The 22,874-nt window shown below is 45.3% G+C and overlaps 1 protein-coding gene across 3 annotated transcripts in view; it reads left to right on the top strand.

Annotated features, from left to right (window-relative positions):
• The window catches only part of LOC137439905 (unconventional myosin-XVIIIa-like), a 346,703-nt gene that overhangs the window by 96,477 nt on the left and 227,352 nt on the right, over positions 1-22,874 (top strand). For all 3 annotated transcript variants that reach the window (XM_068136130.2, XM_068136128.2, XM_068136131.2), the window contains one exon: positions 12,809-12,951. In XM_068136130.2, the coding sequence (XP_067992231.2) occupies positions 12,809-12,951 (143 nt within the window). The remainder of the gene's footprint in view (positions 1-12,808; positions 12,952-22,874) is intronic.

Below are 22,874 nucleotides of genomic sequence, written 5' to 3'. Positions count from 1 at the left end.
CATCTTGTAGGTTCTCCATCTTACAGGTGCTCCATCTGTATGACGCTTTGGAGTTGCAAGCTTTCTGGGGCTACAGCGGTGATCAGCGGGAGAGAGAGAGAGAGAGAGAGAGAGAGACCACGCCCCCCTTGAGAATGAGCAGCGACTTCGATCACAGACACCGCCCACTTGATATTATTGTCAGCCAATCAGGCGTAAACTCCCTGCCTTGTTAGCAGCTTCGGAAGAGATGAATCCACCCCTACGATGAATCCGGATGAAGATTTAATGAAGAAGATGATGATGAAGATGAAGAAGATGAAGATGAATCTCACAACATTCATTGGCGGTGTATCTTTTGTGAAATAGAATAAAACGTTAATTATTAGAGTGACACGCCAACATAAGGTGTTTGAACTTTATTTTAATCTTCATCGTGAATAGATGATGAGCTTAAAATGTAACATGAACTGATAAACAAAACAAGAATAACTTTTACTGAAAAAACCCGATATGCATCTGAACTTATATCCGGGTTCAATGTTCCGATATCATGAACAACATGAAATAAACAACTTTCACTGATTAAACCCGAAAGTGAAACTTACAAGCCGAATTCAAATGTTCCGTTAGCAACATTGTAGATGTGGATTATCCACATCAGTGCGATGGTTGACTTTGCATATTGGCGACGAGATCATCGATTCGGCTTTGAAGCGGCGACAATGCGATTCTCAGGTTGGCGCACAGGGCCACAGTCTCCAGTTTGTTTCGATACTTGGACTTCAGATATGTCACCGTTGAGAAACCTGCCTCACACATCCACGTCGTCGTGAATGGCATCAGGAACTTTACCGCGAGATGTGCAATCTCTGGCTACTCAGGAGACAGTCAACCAAAACTTTACTAAAGTGTCCTTCCTGAACTGTCCCCCTAAAAGACGACACCAATCATATTCTACGTTCTGGGTGATGTGTGTTTCCTGCAATAAAAGTACATCGCCATTTTTGCGCCGAAACAAACTTTGCACTTGAGTTTGGCGGTTGGGGTTTACACCTCCGCCGTTAATGTTCAAGGTGCCAAAGGTAATTTGCTTCATTCCTTATCAAAAGGCTTGATTGGGTGTTGCGAAATCTCAAGACTGTGACCTTGTTAGTGGAAATTATTTGGCCTTTCTCGTTATTTATTTTGCTGATTGAATAAATGAACCTAAATCAGGAAATGTATCCCTGATAACTACATTTCGCTGTCTGTAGGTTTCATTCAATCGGCCGGTGGGTTCCGCAGGACGGACACGACTCGGGCGGCTGTGCCGGGCCTGAGGGCGGCGATGACGTGGTAATAACGCTGGTAATAACGCGTCTCATCCGCCGTTATGCCTCGAAGTTGGAATTGTGCCTCGGCCTGCACGAACCATACCTCGGCCTGAGCTTCCCAAAACTCAGGGAGCTTCACCGCGACCGCATCGTTTGACATGGTGCGTTCTGTTGGTCAGCGGCGGCTGAACCAGCGTCGAGGTCACCAGTGAAGTGCGGTGCTATGCGCACGACTTGTTTGCCAAGAAGATAAGCAACAACGCGGGTAACCAAAAAGAGTCTTTATTCCAAAGCTCAACTATAGCACTCACGTGCTTGGGGCTGTGCGCCCCGTGTATATCCCGAGGCCACGCCTACCCCTCGGGCGTGGCCGACACCCTCTTGTCTTGGTGCGCGGAATTGATGTCACCGCGCCAGCGAGCCATCGTGTCCACCACACCCTGATAACTACATTTCGCTGTCTGTAGGTTTCATTCAAAAAAGAAGGTACAAGTTGAGGAGATATCATTGGCTGACTCAACTGAGACCGAGACAACTCGGGCACCTCGTCATCCTCATCGGATTCCGACAAGTCTGACAAGGTCCCTCCGGGATCGAGGTTGTCGGCTTCCGTGGTCACTATGGGAATTGTCAGTATCTCTGGGGATTCGCTGGAGAGCTCCACTGTGCAATCCACGATGCCATGGTGATATTTGTGCTCGTCAGAAGTTGAAGCCTCGGTTTCATCCTCTTGTGGAGCACAATCTACCGAATCGATGAGCGACTCAGTAACACAGTTTTGAATCTGCATCGGTAGAGCAGCACTGTGGAGGGATGAGTCAGTCACTGTCTGCTCGTTCACAGTGACTAAAGATCGTAACGGTTCGTTCGAGGGTTTAGCAACATCTTCAGCGTTGCCACTTATTTCACCCATATAGCAATCTGTATCCACAGAGTTCGTACACAAACTTTCAGACATATTATCCTCAATTGCAGGACCCGATTCACCATCCTTTTTTCCAAACCCGATGGAAGCATGAGGAACACATTGAGGTGTGTGTTCAGCTACACTGGCCTTCTCCAATACCACCTTTTTTGAATTACTGGTAGTAAAATTACCAACCGATGCCCTTCGTTTTTAAGAACCAATATACTAGGATCGTCCTCCATTCCTTCACCACTTGAGGGAATGGCAGCAAAGGTTGTGCGAGTTGGGGTCGCTTCGGTTTCTGTAACAGGAAGTGAAGTACGATCGTTTTCAAGACTCGGGACATGCACATGGATGCTGCTATTGTTCGTCTCACTGCAGGATGGAACAGCAGGAACCGGTAAACTCACAGGATTAACTCCAGTCGGTTGAATAGGAACACGAGTATTATCCTTTTTTATAATCGGTGTCTACAGTCGACGTGACCATTTTCCCCACACTTTGAACACGAAACCTTGGGGCAGAAACGTTTAACGTGACCAAAGGCTCCACAGTGAAAGCACGTTAGTGAGGCTGATGAGGCGTACATTTGAGACTCCGGATCGTCGGATTTTACTTTAAATGAAATATTTAACCCTGTATTGTCGCCACGATCGGGAAGTACCATGTAAACTTGGCGACGGAAACTCATAACATGTTTTATCCTCTCGTCTCGGCTCTTCAGAGGGATCATGGACATTCTCGACACAATTGTTCCATACCGAGAAAGGACTGACATCAGTTTGTCGCTTGATATAAATGGTGGTATATTTGATACGACGATTTTCATCGCTGGAGTATCCATGGGGGACGCTAACATAAAAACACCACTCTCTGTGATTAAACTTGCACTCACGACGTCGTGAACAAAATTTTCTTCGCACATGAAAATAACAGCTTTTTGATTCATTTGTGAGGCAGCTCGGACATGTTCGCACCTGATTATTTTCCCCACTGCGAGTACCACATCCTCAGTGAGGACTCCTTCTGGTGGAACACACACAAATGCATGCATTCCTCGCTTAGACTGTCGAACGCCTCTAACCGAGAGTGTGTATTCGCCATACCAGCAAATTAACACACCCCCCACACCTCCCCCCCCCCCCCCCCCCCCACTTGTCCAAAACGGACAAGAAAGTACCAAACCTTAAAAAAAAAATAACTAAAATAAATAACAAACGTGTATTATAAGCACAAAAAAGGCTTACAAAGCGCCGTCAAAGCTGGTAGGCCGTACCCAAAATGGGCCCGCTCTCAATCCTCTTTCTCTCGAAGACAAAGGTGTAGAACGGATGAAAAAAAAATGTCAAAGCACACAGGATGGAAAAGGAGAGGTGGGGGGGGGCAGGGGAGGGCAGGAGAGGCGAAAAACAGAGGGCTCACCAGAAAACAGAGCAGATGCATATGGCGGCCATGACGCCACACCCAAATCACAACAGCCAGCAGGGGGTGACAGGGAGAGAGAGTCTTCTTCTTCCTGCTGTCTAACCTTCCAGCTCTGACGTCACTCTCCAATCACCGAGCTCTCTCGAAACAATGGTCTTGCTTGACCAATAATAATAATAATAATAATGCATTTATTTTATATAGTGCTTTTCAGGAAGCCCAAAGACGCTTTGACAGAGTGCAAAACATAATGCATAGCAAAACATAAAAACAATTGCAAAAAAAGAAGAATCAATAGGGAAATATTCAAAGCACAAAGGAGGGAGAGCTAGAGGAGATAGTCAGGGGTTAGATGCTGTGTGTTAAATGTTGAATGCAGTGTTGAACAGGTGGGTCTTGAGTGATGTTTTGAATGTGGTGAGTGAGGAGGAGTCTCTGATGGTGTGAGGTAGCGAGTTCCAGAGGGTGGGAGCAGCGATGGAGAAGGCCCTGTCCCCCCAGGATCTAAATTTGGTCCGGATGGGGGGGGGGTCAGGAGGTTGGTACCAGCAGAGCGGAGGTTGCGGGTGGGAGTGTGTCTGGAGAGGAGGTCAGCCAGGTAGGATGGGGCCAGGTTATGGAGGGCTTTGTAGGTCAAGAGGAGGATTTTGTACTGGATTCTCTGGGAGATGGGGAGCCAGTGAAGCTTGTAAAGGACGGGGGTGATGTGGTCACGGGTCCGGGAATGGGTGAGTAGACGGGCAGCGGAGTTCTGAATGTATTGGAGTTTATTGGTGATTGTTGAGGGTGAACCATAAAGGAGGCTATTGCAGTAGTCCAGACGGGAAGTGATGAAGGCGTGGGTGAGGGTTTCTGCAGCCACGGAGGACAGGGATGAACGGAGACGGGCGATGTTTTTAAGGTGAAAGAAGGCTGTCTTTGTGATCTGTTTAGTGTATTTGTCGAAGGAGAGGGTTTGGTCAAAGATGATGCCAAGATTCCGGATGTGAGGGCAGGTGGATACTGGGAAACCGTCGATGTTGAGGGCAAAGTTATGGGTGGACTTGGTGAGCGTTTTTGGGCCAATGATGATTATTTCAGATTTATCACAGTTAAGTTTGAGGACGTTGATTTGAAGCCAGGATTTTATTTCAGTGATGCAGTTTGTCAGGATAGAGTGGGTGGCGGTGGAGATGGACTTGGTGGAGATGAAAAGCTGGATGTCATCAGCGAAGCAGTGGAATTGGAGACCATGACGGCGGATTAAGTGACCGAGGGGGGGACAGGTAAAGGATGAAGAGGAGGGGGCCAAGAACTGAACCTTGGGGGAGGGGAGCAGTGGGGGATTTGCAGTTATTGATGGAGATGAACTGACGTCTGTCAGAGAGGTATGATTTAATCCAAGAGAGGGCAGTGCTGGTAATGTTAAAGGTGGTTTCAAGTCGGGTGAGGAGGATGGTGTGATCGATGGTGTCAAAGGCGGCGCTGAGGTCGAGGAGGATGAGAATGTTGAGGTTGCCAGCGTCAGAGGAGAGGAGAAGGTCGTTGGTGATTTTGAGGAGAGCAGTTTCAGTACTGTGGTTGGAGCGGAATCCGGATTGGAATGTTTCATACAGGTTATTGGCAGAGAGGTGATGTTTGAGTTGAGTGGCTACAGCGCGTTCCAAAACCTTTGACAGAAAGGGTAGGTTGGAGATGGGTCTGAAGTTATTTAGGGTGTCAGGGTTTAGTCCAGGTTTTTTCAGAATGGGGGTAACAGCAGCAATTTTGAGGGATGGTGGGACGATGCCTGTAGACAGGGAGGAGTTTATTGTTGCAATGATAAGTGGAGAGAGAGCAGGAAGGGATGCCTTGACAAAGCTGGAGGGGATGGGGTCAAGAGTGCAGGTGGCAGTTTTCATTCCGATGAGGAGTTCAGAGAGGTCAGTAGGGGAGACTGGGGAGAATTGAGACAGGGGATGGCAGGATAAGGGGGGGCAGGTGGTTTGAGGGGGAGCGGGTGCGGCGGTGGTCAAGCTGTTGTAGATGTTTTCAATTTTGCGTTGGAAGAATGAAAGGAAGGAGATGCAGTTGTCTATTGTGAATGACTGGGTGGTGGTGCTCAGGGGGCTGAGGAGTTTGTTTATTGTAGAGAAGAGTGCTTTTGGGATTCCGGAGCCAGAGTGGATAATTTGAGAGTAGTAGGCGGAGCGGGCGCGGGAGAGGGCATCTTTATAGTGTTGTATGTGGTCCTTGTAGGCCTGGGAGTGAACTGTGAGACCTGTTTTATTGCGGAGTCTTTCAAGTTGGCGAGCACGAGTTTTCATCAGGCGGAGTTTAGGGGTAAACCAGGGAGCAGAATGGGTGAAAGAAACTGTTTTGGTTTTTATAGGCGCAAGTTGGTCAAGGCAGGAGGAGAGAGTGTGGTTGTAGTAGTCAGTGAGGTCAGAAGGGGTGTGGAGGTCAACGAAGGGAGAAGTGGACATTTTTTCAGAGAGGGTCGATGAGAATGAGGTAGGTGAAAGAGCGTTTAGCTTACGGAAGTTGATAGTGCGATAATGCCTTGGTGCTGGGGTGGGGATGTTGATGGTCAGAGTGATGGCTAGGTGGTCAGAGAGAGTGAGGTCGGAGCCAGAGAGATGGTGCAAAATTAGTCCAGTAGAGCAGACAAGGTCCAAAATGTGACCACGGTTATGGGTAGGAAAGTTGACATGTTGAGTGAGGTTAAAGCAGGTGAGTAAATCAGTGAAGTCAGTGGTTAGCGTGGAGTCAGTGGAGTCCATGTGGATATTGAAATCACCAAGGAGGAGGATTGAGGGGGAGAGGGAACGTAGCTGGGTCAGAAAGTAGGAGAAGTCAGACAGGAATGATGGGTGTGGTTTGGGAGGGCGGTAGACAACAGCCATGACTGACTGTGTGTGACCAGAGAGTTTAAAAGCCAGGTGTTCAAATGATGGAGCAGATGAGATGGAGATGAGGTTGGTCTTGATGTCTTGTCGGTGAATAACGGCAATTCCACCACCTCGGCCCTCCGAGCGTGGTTTATTGATGTAAGAATATCCATTGGGTGTGGTGAGGTTGAGCATGTAGTAGTCCAGTGGTTGTTGCCAGGTCTCAGTGAGACAGAGAAAGTCCAGTTTATTTTCCAGGATGTAGTCGTTCAGGATGAGGCATTTGTTGTTGAGGGACCGGGTATTGAACAGGGTGAGCTTGATGTTGTTTTGTACGGCGGGTATGAATCCAGGTGATTTGGCCAGGGTTCGCAGACAGGAGGTGCGATTTTGTGCGTTGTTGTGACCAGGTGTGTTGGGACGATGAGTGGGAGTGCGCTGAGCCGACCAGAGGATGGGGATGAAGTGACCTGATTGTAAATAAACAAACTTACGACCGGAGCCACGGTGAATGTACCTGGGTCGACGCAGGAGTCCATTCGATTTGATTGCAGAGATGCATGATGGGCGTGGCCTGCCAATGACGAACTTTGGGGCGTGGCCTGCCGGCTTGATATCTTCTGGAGGCGGGGTTTATTTGCTAATCTGCTCGGCCTGAGTTTTTATGGCCAGACTTGTTATAATTGTAAAAACATAGAGAAAACCACAGGGAGAAATCACAGACTGGGAAGAACTAACTTTAATCCCTACTGAATTAACATTAACATTCTTTAATTAACAAAGCTGCTAGGACTTCCAGGAAAGAAGTTGGCATTTCAAAAAAGTGGATCTGGGGTGAATTAACGGGGGGGGGGGGGGGGGGAGAAAAGATCAAGGTTTTGGATGGGGGAAGATAAGAGATGGTGGTGAACAGCTGTTTTAAAGACCTGGAGGGATGAGTGGGACTGAAGAGAGTGTGCAAGTTTTTTTTCCAGAGGTGGGAGTAAAGAGGAATGAAAGAGTGAAGGAGAGTAGAGAGTCTTAATTTTGGCTATTTCACCAGAAGAGGGTTGCTGGCAGATCTTGTGTGACCTGTAGGAATATTTGGGGGACAGAGCACAAACAGAGCAGGGGGAGCAAGGATGGAAAGGAGTTGGTAGAAGACAGAAAGACCTGCTGAGTGAGTCAAAGGCACTCACAATCAGCTTCATCACGGGAGATTCCAATGATTCTGAAAGCTTTGGTTTCAACAGCGTGAAGCCAAGCTAGGTGTGAGGCAGGAGCACCAGCCCAGAGGGGAGAACAGTATTCCATTTAGCTGCAGATGAAAGCCTTGTATGTGGTGAGGAGCTCAGGTGTGCCAAGGAAGACTTCGCACGACGGAGGATGCCCAGTCGGCGACTGGCTTTCGAGGCCAGATTGGAAATGTGGTTTTCCCAGGAAAGATCATGGCAGATAGTGAGACCCAAAAGCTTGAGTGCCAGAACTTCTTGGAGAGGATTGTTCAGAAAGTAGATGGGAGGGTTGTCCAGTCCGTCTTTTCGGAGAGACATAGTATGAGTGTGAGATTTGTCAGGATTGAAAGACATGTTCCACTTGTTTGACCAGTCTGTGATTTTGTCCAGGTCTGCAGAGAGGGAGGAGGCTGCAGACTGCCGATCTCAGGAATGAGGAATGGCGCGGCAGAGAGTGGAGTCATCAGCAAAGAGATAGAGAGGATTTTCCAGAGAGTCTGAGAGATCATTGATGAAGACCAGACAAAAGCACAGGGCCAAGAACACTGTCTTGCGGAACTCCAGCCTGAACAGGAAGGGGGAGATGAGAGAAAACCATTCAGGGCCAGACTTTGACTACAACCAGAGAGGAAGTCTGCAAGCCTTCTGCTCAATACCCGCTCCACCCCATCATGCATCTCTGCCATCAAATCAAATGGACTCCGACGACGACCCAGGTACAATCACCGTGGCTCCGGTCGTAAGTTTGTTTATTTGCAATCAGGTCACTCCATCCCCGTCCTCTGGTCGGCTCAGCGCACTCTCACTCTTCGTCCCAGCGCACCTGGTCACAGCAACGCACACGATCGCACCTCCTGCCTACGAACCCTGGCTAAATCACCTGAATTCATCCCTGCTGTTCAAAACAACATCAAGCTCACCCTGTTCAACACCCGGTCCCTCAACAACAAATGCCTCATCCTGAACGAATACATCCTGGATAACAAACTGGACTTTCTCTGTCTCAACAAAACCTGGCAACAACCTCTGGACTACTACACACTCAACCTCACCACACCCAATGGATATTCCTACGTCAATAAACCACGCTCGGAGGGCCGAGGTGGTGGAATTGCCGTTATCCACCGTCAAGACATCAAGACCAACCTCATCTCCATCTCTTCTGCTCCATCATTTGAACACCTGGCTTCTAAACTCTCTGGTCGCACGCAGTCAGTCATGGCTGTCGTCTACCGCCCTCCCAAACCACACCCATCATTCCTGTCTGACTTCTCCTACTTTCTGACCCAGCTATGTTCCCTCTCCCCCTCAATCCTCCTCCTTGGTGATTTCAATATCCACATGGACTCCACTGACTCCACAATAACCACTGACTTCACTGACTCCCCATCACCTGCTTTAACCTCACTCAACATGTCGACTTTCCTACCCATATCCATGGTCACATTTTGGACCTTGTCTGCTCCACTGGATTAAATTTGCACCATCTCTCTGGCTCCGACCTCACCCTCTCTGACCACTTAGCCATCACTCTGACCATCAACATCCCCGCCCCAACACCAAGGCATTATCGCACTATCAACTTCCGTAAGCTAAACGCTCTTTCACCTACCTCATTCTCATCCACCCTCTCTGAAAAAATGTCCACTTCTCCCTTCATTGACCTCCACACCCCTTCCGACCTCACTGACTACTACAACCACACTCTCTCCTCCTGCCTTGACCAGCTTGCGCCTGTAAAAACCAAAACAGTTTCTTTCACCCATTCTGCTCCCTGGTTTACCCCTGAACTCCGCCTGATGAAAACTCGTGCTCGCCAACTTGAAAGACTCCGCAATAAAACGGGTCTCACAGTTCACTCCCAAGCCTACAAGGACCACCTACAACACTACAAAGATGCCCTCTCCCACGCCCGCTCCGCCTACTACTCTCAAATTATCCACTCTGGCTCCGGAAACCCAAAAGCACTCTTCTCGACAATAAACAAACTCCTCCGCCCCCTGAACACCACCACCCAGTCATTCACAGTAGACAACTGCATCTCCTTCCTCTCTTTCTTCCAACGCAAAATTGACAACATCTACAACAGCTTGACCACCGCCGCACCCGCTCCTCCTCCAACCACCTGCCCCCCCTTGTCCTGCCATCCCCTGTCTCGGTTCTCCCCAATCTCCCCTACTGACCTCTCTGAACTCCTCGTAGGAATGAAAACTGCCACCTGCATCTTGACCCCATCCCCTCCAGCTTTGTCAAGGCCTCCCTCCCTGCTCTCTCTCCACTTATCATTGCAACAATAAACTCCTCCCTGTCTACAGGCATCGTCCCACCTTCCCTCAAAATTGCTGCTGTTACCCCCATTCTAAAAAAACCTGGTCTAAACCCTGACACCCTAAACAACTTCAGACCCATCTCCAACCTACCCTTTCTGTCAAAAGTTTTGGAATGCGCTGTAGCCACTCAACTCAAACAGCATCTCTCTGCCAATAACCTGTATGAAACATTCCAATCCGGATTCCGCTCCAACCACAGTACTGAAACTGCTCTCCTCAAAATCACCAACGACCTTCTCCTCTCCTCTGACGCTGGCAACCTCAACATTCTCGTCCTCCTCGACCTCAGCGCTGCCTTTGACACCATCGATCACACCATCCTCCTCACCCGACTTGAATCCACCTTTAACGTTACCGGCACTGCCCTCTCTTGGATTAAATCATACCTCTCTGACAGACGCCAGTTCATCTCCATCAATAACTGCAAATCCCCCACTGCTCCCCTCCCCCAAGGTGTCCCCCAAGGTTCAGTTCTTGGCCCCCTCCTCTTCATCCTCTACCTGTCCCCCCTCGGTCACTTAATCCGCCGTCATGGTCTCCAATTCCACTGCTTCGCTGATGACATCCAGCTTTTCATCTCCACCAAGTCCGTCTCCACCGACACCCACTCTATCCTGACAAACTGCATCACTGAAATAAAATCCTGGCTTCAAATCAACTTCCTCAAGCTTAACTGTGATAAATCTGAAATAATCATCATTGGCCCAAAAACGCTTACAAAATCCACCCATAACTTTGCCCTCAACATCGACGGTATCCCAGTATCCACCTCCCCTCACATCCGGAATCTTGGCGTCATCTTTGACCAAACCCTTTCCTTCGACAAATACACTAAACAGATCACAAAGTCAGCCTTCTTTCACCTGAAAAACATTGCCCGTCTCCGCTCATCCCTCTCCTCCACGGCTGCAGAAACCCTCATTTCCCTCATGCCTTCATGCCTTCAAGCCTTCATCACCTCCCGTCTGGACTACTGCAATAGCCTCCTCTATGTTTCACCCTCAAAAATCACCAATAAACTCCAATACATTCAGAACTCCGCTGCCCGTCTACTCACCCATTCCCGGACCCGTGACCACATCACCCCTGTCCTTTACAAGCTTCACTGGCTCCCCATCCCCCAGAGAATCCAGTACAAAATCCTCCTCTTGACATACAAAGCCCTCCATAACCTGGCCCCATCCTACCTGGCTGACCTCCTCTCCAGACACACTCCCACCCGCAACCTCCGCTCTGCTGGTACCAACCTCCTGACCCCCTCCATCCGGACCAAATTCAGATCCTGGGGGGACAGGGCCTTCTCCATCGCTGCTCCCACCCTCTGGAACTCACTACCTCACACCATCAGAGACTCCTCCTCACTCACCACATTCAAAACATCACTAAAGACCCACCTGTTCAACACTGCATTCAACATTCAACCCACAGCATTTAACCCCTGACTATCCCCTCTCCTTCTCCCTCCTTTTGCTTTAAATATTTCCCTATTGATTCTTGTCTTTTTGCAATTGTTGTTTTCATGTATTGTTATGCATTATGTTTTCCACTCTGTCAAAGCACCTTTGGGCTTCTGGAAAAGCGCTATACAAAATAAATGAATTATTATTATTATTATTATACGTGGAGATTTCCATGGATACCATAGGAGGAGATTTTGGTGAGCAGAGCGGGTTGCAAAACCGTATCGAAGGCATGTGATATGTCAAGGGAGACAGCTCTGGTTTCCTGATTGGTATTGAGAGCCTCCATCCGTTGTTGAGACAGCAGAAGCAGCATGTCCAGAGTTGAGTGACCTGGTCTGAAACCAAATTGATGATCAGAGATCACGCCATTGGAGAAGAGAAAGGATTTGATATCCGAAGCAATGATGGATTCCATGACTTTGCTGATAATTGGGAGCAGGCTGAATTGGTCTGTAGTTGCAAGGATCTGTTTTTGCACCTTTTTGTGTAAAACGCTAATGTTGGCTGATTTCCAAACTGATGGCAGATGTCCTTGAGCAAATGAGAGGGTGAAGAGAATAGCAATAGAGAGAGGGTGAGATAGAGTGGCAGAGGAGGATTTTAGGACCCGTGGGCTGATGCCGTCTGGTCCAGTTGCAGAATCAGAGTCGAGGGTTGACAGAAACTTATCCACCTTTTCAGGAGAGAAGGACACAGAGTCCAGGAGCAGCTGGGTTCAACTGGGTAAGGTGGGTACAGAGAGAGATGGGTTCCGGGACACAATATTTTGAGGCAAACACGGAGTTGAGGCATTAGGCTTTGTCACGTGCGGTGTCAACTGTGTAGCCATTTGAGGTAAGGGAGGGGATGGAAGGGAAGCAAACACCAGAAACAGATTTGACCAGGCACCACCAGGATTTGGAGGAAGGAGACAGGTTTGAGAATTCAGTCTTGAGAGTAGAGAGATAGTGCTTTATTTTACAATAAAGAGTTGTATTGCTTTCTTTTCGTTTTAGAAGTTGTATTGCCTTATTTTACAATGAAAAGATTTTTATTGTAAATTGAAAGGTTTTAAATAATTGTTTTACAATGAAAATTTTAATTCTTTTTCTTTCCATTTACAAGTTGTGTTTCTTTATTTTACAATTAAAGATTTTATTGTTTATTTTGCAATTAAAAGTTGTATTGCTTTCCTTTCATTTTGGAAGTTTTATTATCTGCCTTTATAATGAAAAGTTTTATGACTTTACTTTGCCTTCAAAAGTTTTATTTATTTCCTTTGTAATGAAAAGTTTTATTGCTTTATTTTACATTGTTTCTCATTCCCTACCCTGCCGGCGGAGTAGCGAAAAAGCTCAACGCTGCTTTTACTGTGTTGGAGTCCTTTGGAAATGCAGAGACCATCCTCAATCGGAACGCATCCCGTCTTGCACAGATCCTGTCTCTGGGCTATGACTCACTGGGACGAATGGCCTCGGCCTCTTTTCAGGTAATGCTGACTTCTAAGTAGCCTGTTATGGACTTTACATCCTGAGTTTTTTTTTAATCAAATAGCATTGTTCTTTTCTGCCAACCCCCTCCCTCCATCTCCCACTTTTGTCTTTATTTGATCTCTATAAATTTTTCTGTCTGAATTTGAAATTCCTGCAGCAGAAGCATTTTAACTTTCTCCATAACAACTTAACTCAAAAAAGAAAGTTTACTTTGCAATCATTGTGACGGATCAAAGTACCACTTTGCTGGATTACATTCCCTTCCTTCTATGACAAATCAGTGTTTGACACTGTGCTTTGGTTAAGGTGGAAAAAACTTCTTGTCCAATTGAGATAAGACAGACATTTCTCATTTAGTCATTTGATTATATTTTATAAGACATCAGCATTTACTCAAACATTTGCAGTTTTAAAAGGGATACTTTTTGAAAAATTTTCCATATTTTACGTGGGAAAAACGTTTTTTTGGGGGATTTTTTTCTCACTGGTGATGCGATAAACACTACAATTTTTACTACCTTGTTCTTTCACCCCTGTCTGTCTGTCTTTCTGTTAGCACCATATCTCAAAAAGTTATGGATGGATTTGGATGAAACGTGGTGGAGAGATTGGGTGTGCGACAATGACGAATTGATTAGATTTTGGTTAAGATCCGGATCCGGATCCAGATACTAGAATTTTAAAAGTGACCCTTCACCATTTAGAGATCGGGCCAAAAACTATATGTAGCACGATATCTCAAAATGTTATGCATGTTATGTTCAAATGTTATGCATGTTATGTTCAAATGTTATGGACGAAATTCGATGGACTTGTTGGGTGTGTGACAAAGGTGAATCGATTCAATTTTGGTGAGGATCCGGATTGGGATCTGGCCTATCAGTGGGATACAAAACGTGAACTGTTCAGATTAGTGGAGGTATGCTCTACGGAGTGCTTTTCTTATTTTGTATACATAGTCGAGGCTCGTGGAAGAGCTAGGATCCATACACTGAATTGGTATGCTGAGTTATTTTTTGAAGCAACTGTGTGTGCCATTATCTCTGAACTTCTATTTTGGTTGACCAAAATATCTCAAGTTGATTTATAGTTTGGAAAAACAGAGTCATTTTGTTCCATTGTCATAAGGAATAAGGTCTTTCATTAAATCGATTTAGTCTTGATTATTTTTTCAAATGGTGTCTTTTTATAGTTGTTGAAACCTTCACAGATTGCCAGATTTGTTTTTTGCCAAGGGAATGAAGTTATTGTTCTGTTTTTGTCTCTGCCTTATATTCTCGGATTATAAACAAAGGTTATTACATGATATCAGGGCTATCTATAGCCCAGTCAATTTGACATAAGATAGGGTAACCTCAAACAAATACCAAAATACACGATTTGATGGGTTTTATAATCACAAAAGAATGGTAAAGAATATATCAAAAGTCTAAAAACATCCAGCTTGTGAAACATTGTTAAATGATGTGTATGTAATCCCACCATATGGGCTAGACTTGATGTAACACATTTCTGGAATCAGTAATTACACTTAACAGTGTTCCGACAGTATTAAATCTTCTCACAATCCTGATTACGGCATACTTGATGTCCTTCTGTGACTGTCAGATCATCTCAAACTCATCTCAAACTAATTTGGGAGTGTTTTGTGCATCCACATGAAGGTCATCTTGAACACCGAAGATGCATTAAAAGAGCTGAAACCGTGACAGTCACCACATCCAGCTGAACAAGGCAAACAGTGTTTCTTGCAGTTGCAACGGTTGGTGTCAGTCTATTTTACAGTTACACCTGATAACCTTGTCTAAGTTCTCGGGGGCTGGAGGCAAGTGAGTGTGGGTAGGATGAAACTTGTCCTTGGCAATGACCCAACACCATTCCAATGAGATCAAATTTTCACCTTGAGCAATCCACCGCTGGACTTGCAGATATATGTGCTGGCTGTGGTAGCTTGCTGCTGTACAAGTTGCAGGTAAGACATGAACCTGGACAAACATAGTGTTAGTCATGACTACAAAATTTTCTGCATCTCAAAAGATCCAAACCTTTACTGGAAATACCACTGTACAGATCAACAAGTGCTTCCTCTCATGCTCTGCCAACTTCTCCCTTTGATGCCTTTCTTGTAAACACTTTAGTTTGGCGTCTGAAATTAGAATGACTTGTAAGTTTCTTCAGTGCCAAACCCTTGCCAATTCCAAACAGACAAGGTGTGGTATCACGTCCTGTTATGGCAAGCGCAAATGGAATCGAGCAACAGATTTAAGGCCATTTTCTGCTTTATCCACTTTATGTTCCATAATGGCTTTTTCTTAGCAATGGATTGTTTGGACACTGATTTTAAGAAAATGTCATTGGAGTTGAGATCCGCTTGGCGGCATAGAAGCAGAAGAAGATTTGTGTCCTTTCCTACTAATACAGTCACGCCTTCGGTTGCAGATGAGATGATATTGCAGTTTCCATCCCTCATCCCATCTCCTTTCTTAACAATCCTATTGAGGAAGTACAGTCACCAACTTTTGGGTCTCACTATTATCCATGATATTTATTGGACAAACCACATTTCAACGTTTGCCTCCAAAGCCCGTTGTTGACTCGGCATCCTCCGTCATACAACTCCTTCCTTGGCATACCTGAACTCCTATCCACCGACGAGGCCTTCATCCACAGCTTGATGGAATAATGCTCTCTCCTTTGGGCTGGCCACCTTGCCTCACATCTTTCTTAGATTGACGCCGTGGAAACCAAAGCCTTCAAGATAATTGGAATCTTCCACGATGAAGCTGAGTCTATGGGCTTATCACTTCGCCATCGCAGACAGGTCGGTGGTCTCACTGTATTTTACCACCTCCTTTGTGGGATTGCACACTCTGCTCTTTCCATGCTTTGTCTCCCCCTGACCCCAGCTTTCTGCAAGGCGCACACAGTCTACTAGCCACCCCCTTATTGTGAAAGTCCCGAAATCCAGAATCACTGCTCACCTCCACGCATTCATTCCTCTTTTCTGCCTTCTGTGGAATCGAGTTTCTCCTTCCTGAGAGTTTGCTTCTTTCAACATCTTGTCCATCCCATGCATCCTCCACTACCCCTCATTCCTCCCCATACCCATTATTTGTCCAACTCTTCCTCTATTTTGTCCTTTAACTCTGCTATTCGTGTTTCCCCCTCTTTCTACTGTTCCTTTGTTCTGTTTCATCCTGATCCATGTCGTGTTCTAGCTCTTCCACGAGCCTTGATTCTGTATACCAAAAATAAATAAATGTGAAAGCAAAACAAAGCACGGCTCTGCTAGTTCACATTACGTTAAATTATCTTTCCAAAGAAAAAGTAAAATGGTTTTCTTTCCTATTTAATTGAGCGAAGGCAGCTGGCCGATCCTTGCTCAGTGGGTATACATGAACTATCGCCCGCCAGCTTTTATGGAAAACACTTGATGTGAAACGATTGGAGTAGTTATCCCCAAATGAAGTCGCGTCTGATTGCAATAAAGATTTGACTTTGAAAGTAAGCAGCTGCTGCAACACCATAAGTGAGTTCATTGTTACTATCAATATAAGCGAAAGATCACATTGAGTGAATTTCTGCTGATCTGTTCGATCATTCCATTACGGGGAAAGTTTGCTGATTAATTTCTTTAGCCAAGGCATCTCCAAAGTGCACGTATATTTAGGCCAAGTCTGGATGTTTTGTTTTCAGTCTATGGAAGAGTTTTAATGCTATTCATTTGGTTAAAATCCTCATGAATGCTTTGCAGTCTTCTTCTTTTTAACCTCTTTTTCCATGGGTATGGTAGAGGTTCAGAATTGAGGACACTGGACTCGAATTACAGAAGTTGCTGCTTTAATTTTGGCTAAATTCAAAATTTCAAATATCTCCAAAAAATGGTGAAAAATTCAGATAAAAATAATAATAATAATAAAACTTTCTTGATAAGTATCCAGGTTTTTCCAAAAGCTCACCTTGGGTGGAGCATATTCTACCCCCTCTGGTGTATACGTGATGCCTGTCCATACTTTGTGGTTGAATCTTTATGGTCGGCATGTAAATGTGACTGATGGAAAGGCAGCATTGGCCAAATAAACCAATAACTGAATAGATTACAAATGCCATGAAGGTTTGGATATTATTGGTGACATAAAACCAACTACAGATTGTTTTCACAGAGAATTTGGTGTGACTGCTATGGGAAAGTTTCTGTTGTGGAATTTAACCTGTAAATTGATTCCTGATTGCCAATGAAGAACATTATTTTTATCGGGTCATCCAGACAAGGCCTATCTGAGATATGAAGCGCATCATGTTTAAGCTCGGTCCACAGTCTGCCGGTTGACCTCTTACTGAATGGCATCCGTGCTTCTGGACAGATTTACTTGCGTGTATCCAAATTGGAGTTTTCCTGGAGTATGCTGGTCCATCTAAACGGCTCAACATTGTGTCACAATGGAATCGCACCCCAAATTACTTTAAATATATCTTTAATTGCTTTTGTAACACATTTACAAAATACATGCTCCAAGTGGACGTTGAGCAATACGGTGACTTTTGTGGGTATGCATCAGTCACGTTGCATGGGAGAGTAATATAATTTGGAAAGACATTCATGGGTTCACATTCTTTTTTGGGGTCATGCTAGGTTGGCTCTCTTGTCCATAGCATTATCATCAAATATTTAGGATAATATCTTTAAAAAATAAGAGTAAGCCATTGTGTAATGATGCGCTGGCAGAATTTTAAATTCCTGCCATAATCTATACTGGAGGCTATGCCTACAAAAATGATGCAACCAGAAGCCAGGCACTCTCTATGCACGAATGTACAGGAAGCATTCGAAAAGGCGTCCATGTTTTCCCGTCCTTTAGGAGAGGCGATGGATGCCAAGCCGGCTTTCCCAACTCCTTGCATCGCCTTGTGTATGTCAAAGATCACGTGACGTCTTTCAAAAGAAGTTGGCCATTTTTTGATGATGGGCTGGCCGATGAAATTTTGACTCTTGTTGCTGTGGGAAAGCAATGTCGAACGAGCTAGCAAAAGCAGCCGGCAGATCCCATGATATCGTATTGAATTTCTTCATATGCTCATTTTTTAGTACAATCTGTACGCAGTTTAATCTGATTGGCTGTGTGAGGCTAGAGGCAATGTAATGAATCTGACTAGATGCTCCTAACAAGATTGAATAATGTATTGTATAGCTTATTAAAAGCTCATATTCGAAATTTCATTCCATATTTGACGATCTGCCATCATGGCCTAAAAAATTATGTTGAAATCTAGAGAGAAATCGCAAAAAATTTGGATAATTTTGTTTTTCTAACCTGATATAATTAAATAATAAGCTCTGTGGGATGTGAGGGAAATGGCTCCAAAAAGCATTTTTTCACTCTTTTAAAGATAATTGTTGTATGTCTGATTTTATTTTACACTGCCTATTGTTAAACACTCCAATTAAACACTCCAAACACCTGGTATTAAACACTCCGGTTTTATATTACACCGGTAGCGATATTTTTGGATTCGGACTCTACTTTTTGTATCAACTTTCGTTGCTCCTGTGAACGTCATTGTCTGTTCTGTGTTCTTGATCTTCGTTTGGTGTTTTAATATGAAATAGGCAAATCCTAGAAATGAACAAAACTCTTTAGAATTACCCTTTTTAGAATCCCTCAAAATTATACTTTCAAACCCATTAGAATTATCCTTTATAACCCTTTAGTTAGCTTAGTATTACCAGTACCCTTTAAAATTACCCTATAAAATTTCCCTTTAGAACCCATTAAAATTACCCTTTTGAACCCACTACAATTACCTTTTAGAATCCTTTAAATTAAACACGGTGATGAAGGAACTGCGCTCCAACGCGAGTCGAAAGAATTGACGCGACCAAAGACGGAATTCGTCCGAGTTGCTTTATTGAAACAAAACAGCTCAGGTATTCTGACAAGCCCGTTTATCGGGCAGCAATATATATACACATTTATGTCGGGAAGTTTGCCCGGCAAAAGCTATATCGGGCATGCCCGGGTGTCAAGGGCGAGCCTTGGAAAGGCGAGTCTGGACCTGCCCGGGCGTGTTTGGCTGCGGCCTGGCAAGTCGAGGCTGGGCGTGCCCGGGCGCTCTGGGCGAGCCCTGGAAAGGCGATAGCGGGCATGCCCGGACGCTCTGGGCAAGCCCTGGAAAGGCGATAGCGGGCATGCCCGGACGCTCTGGGCGAGCCCTGGAAAGGCGATAGCGGGCATGCCCGGACGCTCTGGGCGAGCCCTGGAAAGGCGATAGCGGGCATGCCCGGACGCTCTGGGCGAGCCCTGGAAAGGCGATAGCGGGCATGCCCGGACGCTCTGGGCGAGCCCTGGAAAGGCGATAGCGGGCATGCCCGGACGCTCTGGGCGAGCCCTGGAAAGGCGATAGCGGGCATGCCCGGACGCTCTGGGCGAGCCCTGGAAAGGCGATAGCGGGCATGCCCGGACGCTCTGGGCGTGCCCTGGAAAGGCGATAGCGGGCATGCCCGGACGCTCTGGGCGAGCCCTGGAAAGGCGATAGCGGGCATGCCCGGACGCTCTGGGCGAGCCCTGGAAAGGCGATAGCGGGCATGCCCGGACGCTCTGGGCGTGCCCTGGAAAGGCGAGAGCGGGCATGCCCGGGAAAGACGAGACCGGGCGTGCCCGGGAGGTTCGGGCGTGCCCGGGAACAGTGAGTCCGGGCATGCCCGGGAGAGGCGCGTCTGGCCGTGTTCTGGCCGGTGCAAGGCGATTATGTACATCCAGCGGTAACCGCTACAGTGAGTTAAAAAGTTTCTTCCTCTTTATTATTGTTTTGGGTGGAAGAACGGACATAGCCAAATCTTGAAGCGGCTTCACCGCTTAAAACATTTTTTTAAAATCTGGTATTGTTTTATTATGCATATTTATCATGTTTAGTGTTGTTTATTAATAAAGTAGTGCCACAAGTGCGTAAGATCGCTGTCCATGTAGAGACTAATATTGATACGGATCCCAGCAGAGTGTTTCTATGTATGTATGCACACTACGATATCTTCTTCTTCTTTCACTTTCTATGTTTGAAAATCCAGAAACCCGAGAACTTGAACAAGCATTAGATACAGAACGGAGGCAAAATAGACAGTCAGAAAAATTCTTTCAATCTCATGAACAGGTCCAGAACAAGCCTTGAAAGTCAGTGGGAAGTGGGAAGGAAGGGTGTTGGTTGCGATGGGACTTGAAATGCCCCTGCACATTTCCCGTCACTGGGGACGGGTACTTTTACTTGTGTATTTATTTATACATGACTAGCGTGGATACGGCTCGCTACACTCGCCTCACCACATGTCACCGCAGACGCACGGGCTTCTTTTACCTGAGGATAATGACCTGACTGAACTTGAGTTGCTGTGTTGTCATGATTTACACCAATCATAACACAAACATTTTGTACAAATTTATTTGTAATATTGGTGATATTATTTATTTCTAATTTATTAATAATCAAAAAAAGGTCCAAGTTGTAGAAAGCTCTAAATAGTAAAGTTCCAAGCTTGTCTAATGGGTCTAAACTCTAAAGGGTCTTTGGGGTCCTTTGGGTATTTTTGGTGTGTAGGATCTTTGGGGTCTGCAGGGTTTTTTTGGGTGTGTAGGTTCTTTAAGGATCTTTGGGGTCTTCATGGTTTTTTGGGTATTTTGGGTATTTGGGGTATTTTGTGTCTTTAAGGGTCTTTGTGGTCTTAAGTGTCTTGGGGGGACTTAAAGGTCTTGGAGGGGGGTGGGCTTAAAGGGTCTCCAAAGGTCTAAGCAGTCTAAAGGGTTAGGGTTAGGTTGAAAGGTATATTCCATCAGTGCATAATTAATAGACAGGATACAAGCATTGTTCAAATAGTATGTAATTAATAGACGTACGCAATTAATAGACAGGATGCAACCAACTTTGAAACAGTATGTAATTAATAGACATATAATCACATGGCTTCATGGATGGACCCCTATTTTTCGGCATATACCGTATATATGTGGAAGCCAAGTTGTTGGAACCACGCGAACCACGAAATGGATCACCAACCACTTCAGACTGTAACAAGGAAATTTATTGTAGTACGTGTACACGGAGAGAAAGTAATCATGTAAGATGAGCATACGCAAGTACCCCTACAGTTTTCTGAAATATCAAGCATCAAGTTAGTGGTATTTATACATTGCCAAGAGGAACAGCACAGCATGCTATCTCCCCTAATGAGATTGTGAGCTGACGACGTGGCAGCTACAATTCCTAGAAATGACTCCCTCATCCCTTAGATAAACAGAGTTTAAAAGTTCACCGTTTGCCCTACTCCACTGAGCCACCTTTCAATAAGCTCCATACAAATCTTCTCCAGCAACACAGCAGCCCCTGACCCAAAGCTGATCTTCAGACAATCAGCTACAAGGTTCCATGATAATCCCACAAACCCACAAGCCAGCAAGTCACAATAACAACTGCTGTCAAACCCAGAATGCAATTCATTTTTCCCTTGTAATCAACTACACATGATACTCCTTATTTTCCCTTGGCTTTGATTGGACAGAAATGACAATTACCATTTTAGTGTGGTATGAAGTGTTCATAAAAGTAGCTCCCGTAGGATTTTCGTGCTAAAATTGATTTTTTTGCTTTTCTGTATTGAATTGTCTGCTCATGTCTGGTCCAAGAGCATTGTGTGGTAGGGGACCCTTCCAGGGGGACCCTTTCCGCCCTATGGCCCCTGGGACTAGCTCCGCTTAAAATGAACCTACTTTCATAATCTTAGAGTTGTTTTAGGGGTTTTTGATGATGCTGAATCCATTTTAGACACTTTTAAAGTGACATATACATTCATTGACCCCCTGCCATGGGCAAGGGAGAGGGGAGGGGAGGGGTTGGGTGTTCCATCAATGTACCTCCGCCCTGTAATAACCCTGCGCTTATCTTGGGTAAATAAGAAATCAATGTGTCCGACATTATGAGTTGTTTGGGGGATTTTTTTTCATGAAGATGAGTCAATAAATGACACATCCTGCGCGATCTACACAGTGTATCATCAAGGGACCCAACTTAAACTGAACCGTCTGATGAGATGATCCAGCGATTTTTGCACAAGACTATATATGAAACAAAAACTGAAAATATCAATCACAATGTATACCTTTATTATTGGGTTTGTTTCACAATGCAATCCAACTAGGATGAAAAACATGCTTTACAAGAATTGTTATAAAAATTAGCAATTTACCTTCGGTTTCTCCTTTATTGATAAACTCAGAATGTTTTAATTTACACAAGTACATAGTAATATTAAAAATAAAAATCCAAACCAAGAACGTAATTATTTATCATCCTTGTCCTTATCCACATCAATCATCATCACATTAAACTGTTTGCTGATCTATTCATCATCCTCATCGTCATCCTCGTGGGTATCATCCTTAATGACATTTCCACAATCACTGCCATAGCACTCACAGAGAGAAGGACAGGGAAGTATGTTCTTGAAGCAGATGCATCTTCCTTTACACCCTGATTTACATGCTCATTTCGTCAGTTAAATCACATGTCGAGGAGCGGGCATGGCGAGACACCTCACTGGAACATAAACACCTTCCTTAACATTCCAACCATTTTCTTCAATGGGAGGAAGAGCCGGACGGTTGGTAGTGTATGACTTATTACGCATGGCAATGTAATTTGCACGTGTGATATGTGGTAGCAAGGCAGCATGAGTAGGAGGTAACATCTCTTCCTCCAAGTTCTTGGCACAAAATATTTCCCATCTTAGAGCTGATAGGGTTGTGGAACCTGCCGAGCAGTACACACGGCAGATGAACTGCTCCAAACCCTTGACCTGTGGTGGTAATTCACCAAAGCTTTCAGAATTATTGGAATCTCCCGCGATGAAGCTATCTCTGAGGGCCTTTCACTCACT

The sequence above is a fragment of the Myxine glutinosa genome, chromosome 14 (genome assembly GCF_964187855.1).
Source record: "Myxine glutinosa chromosome 14, kmMyxGlut1.1, whole genome shotgun sequence".
Classification (NCBI taxonomy): domain Eukaryota; kingdom Metazoa; phylum Chordata; class Myxini; order Myxiniformes; family Myxinidae; genus Myxine; species Myxine glutinosa.
Note: the sequence above shows the minus strand (reverse complement) of the source record. Positions and strands in the feature narration are given on the sequence as shown.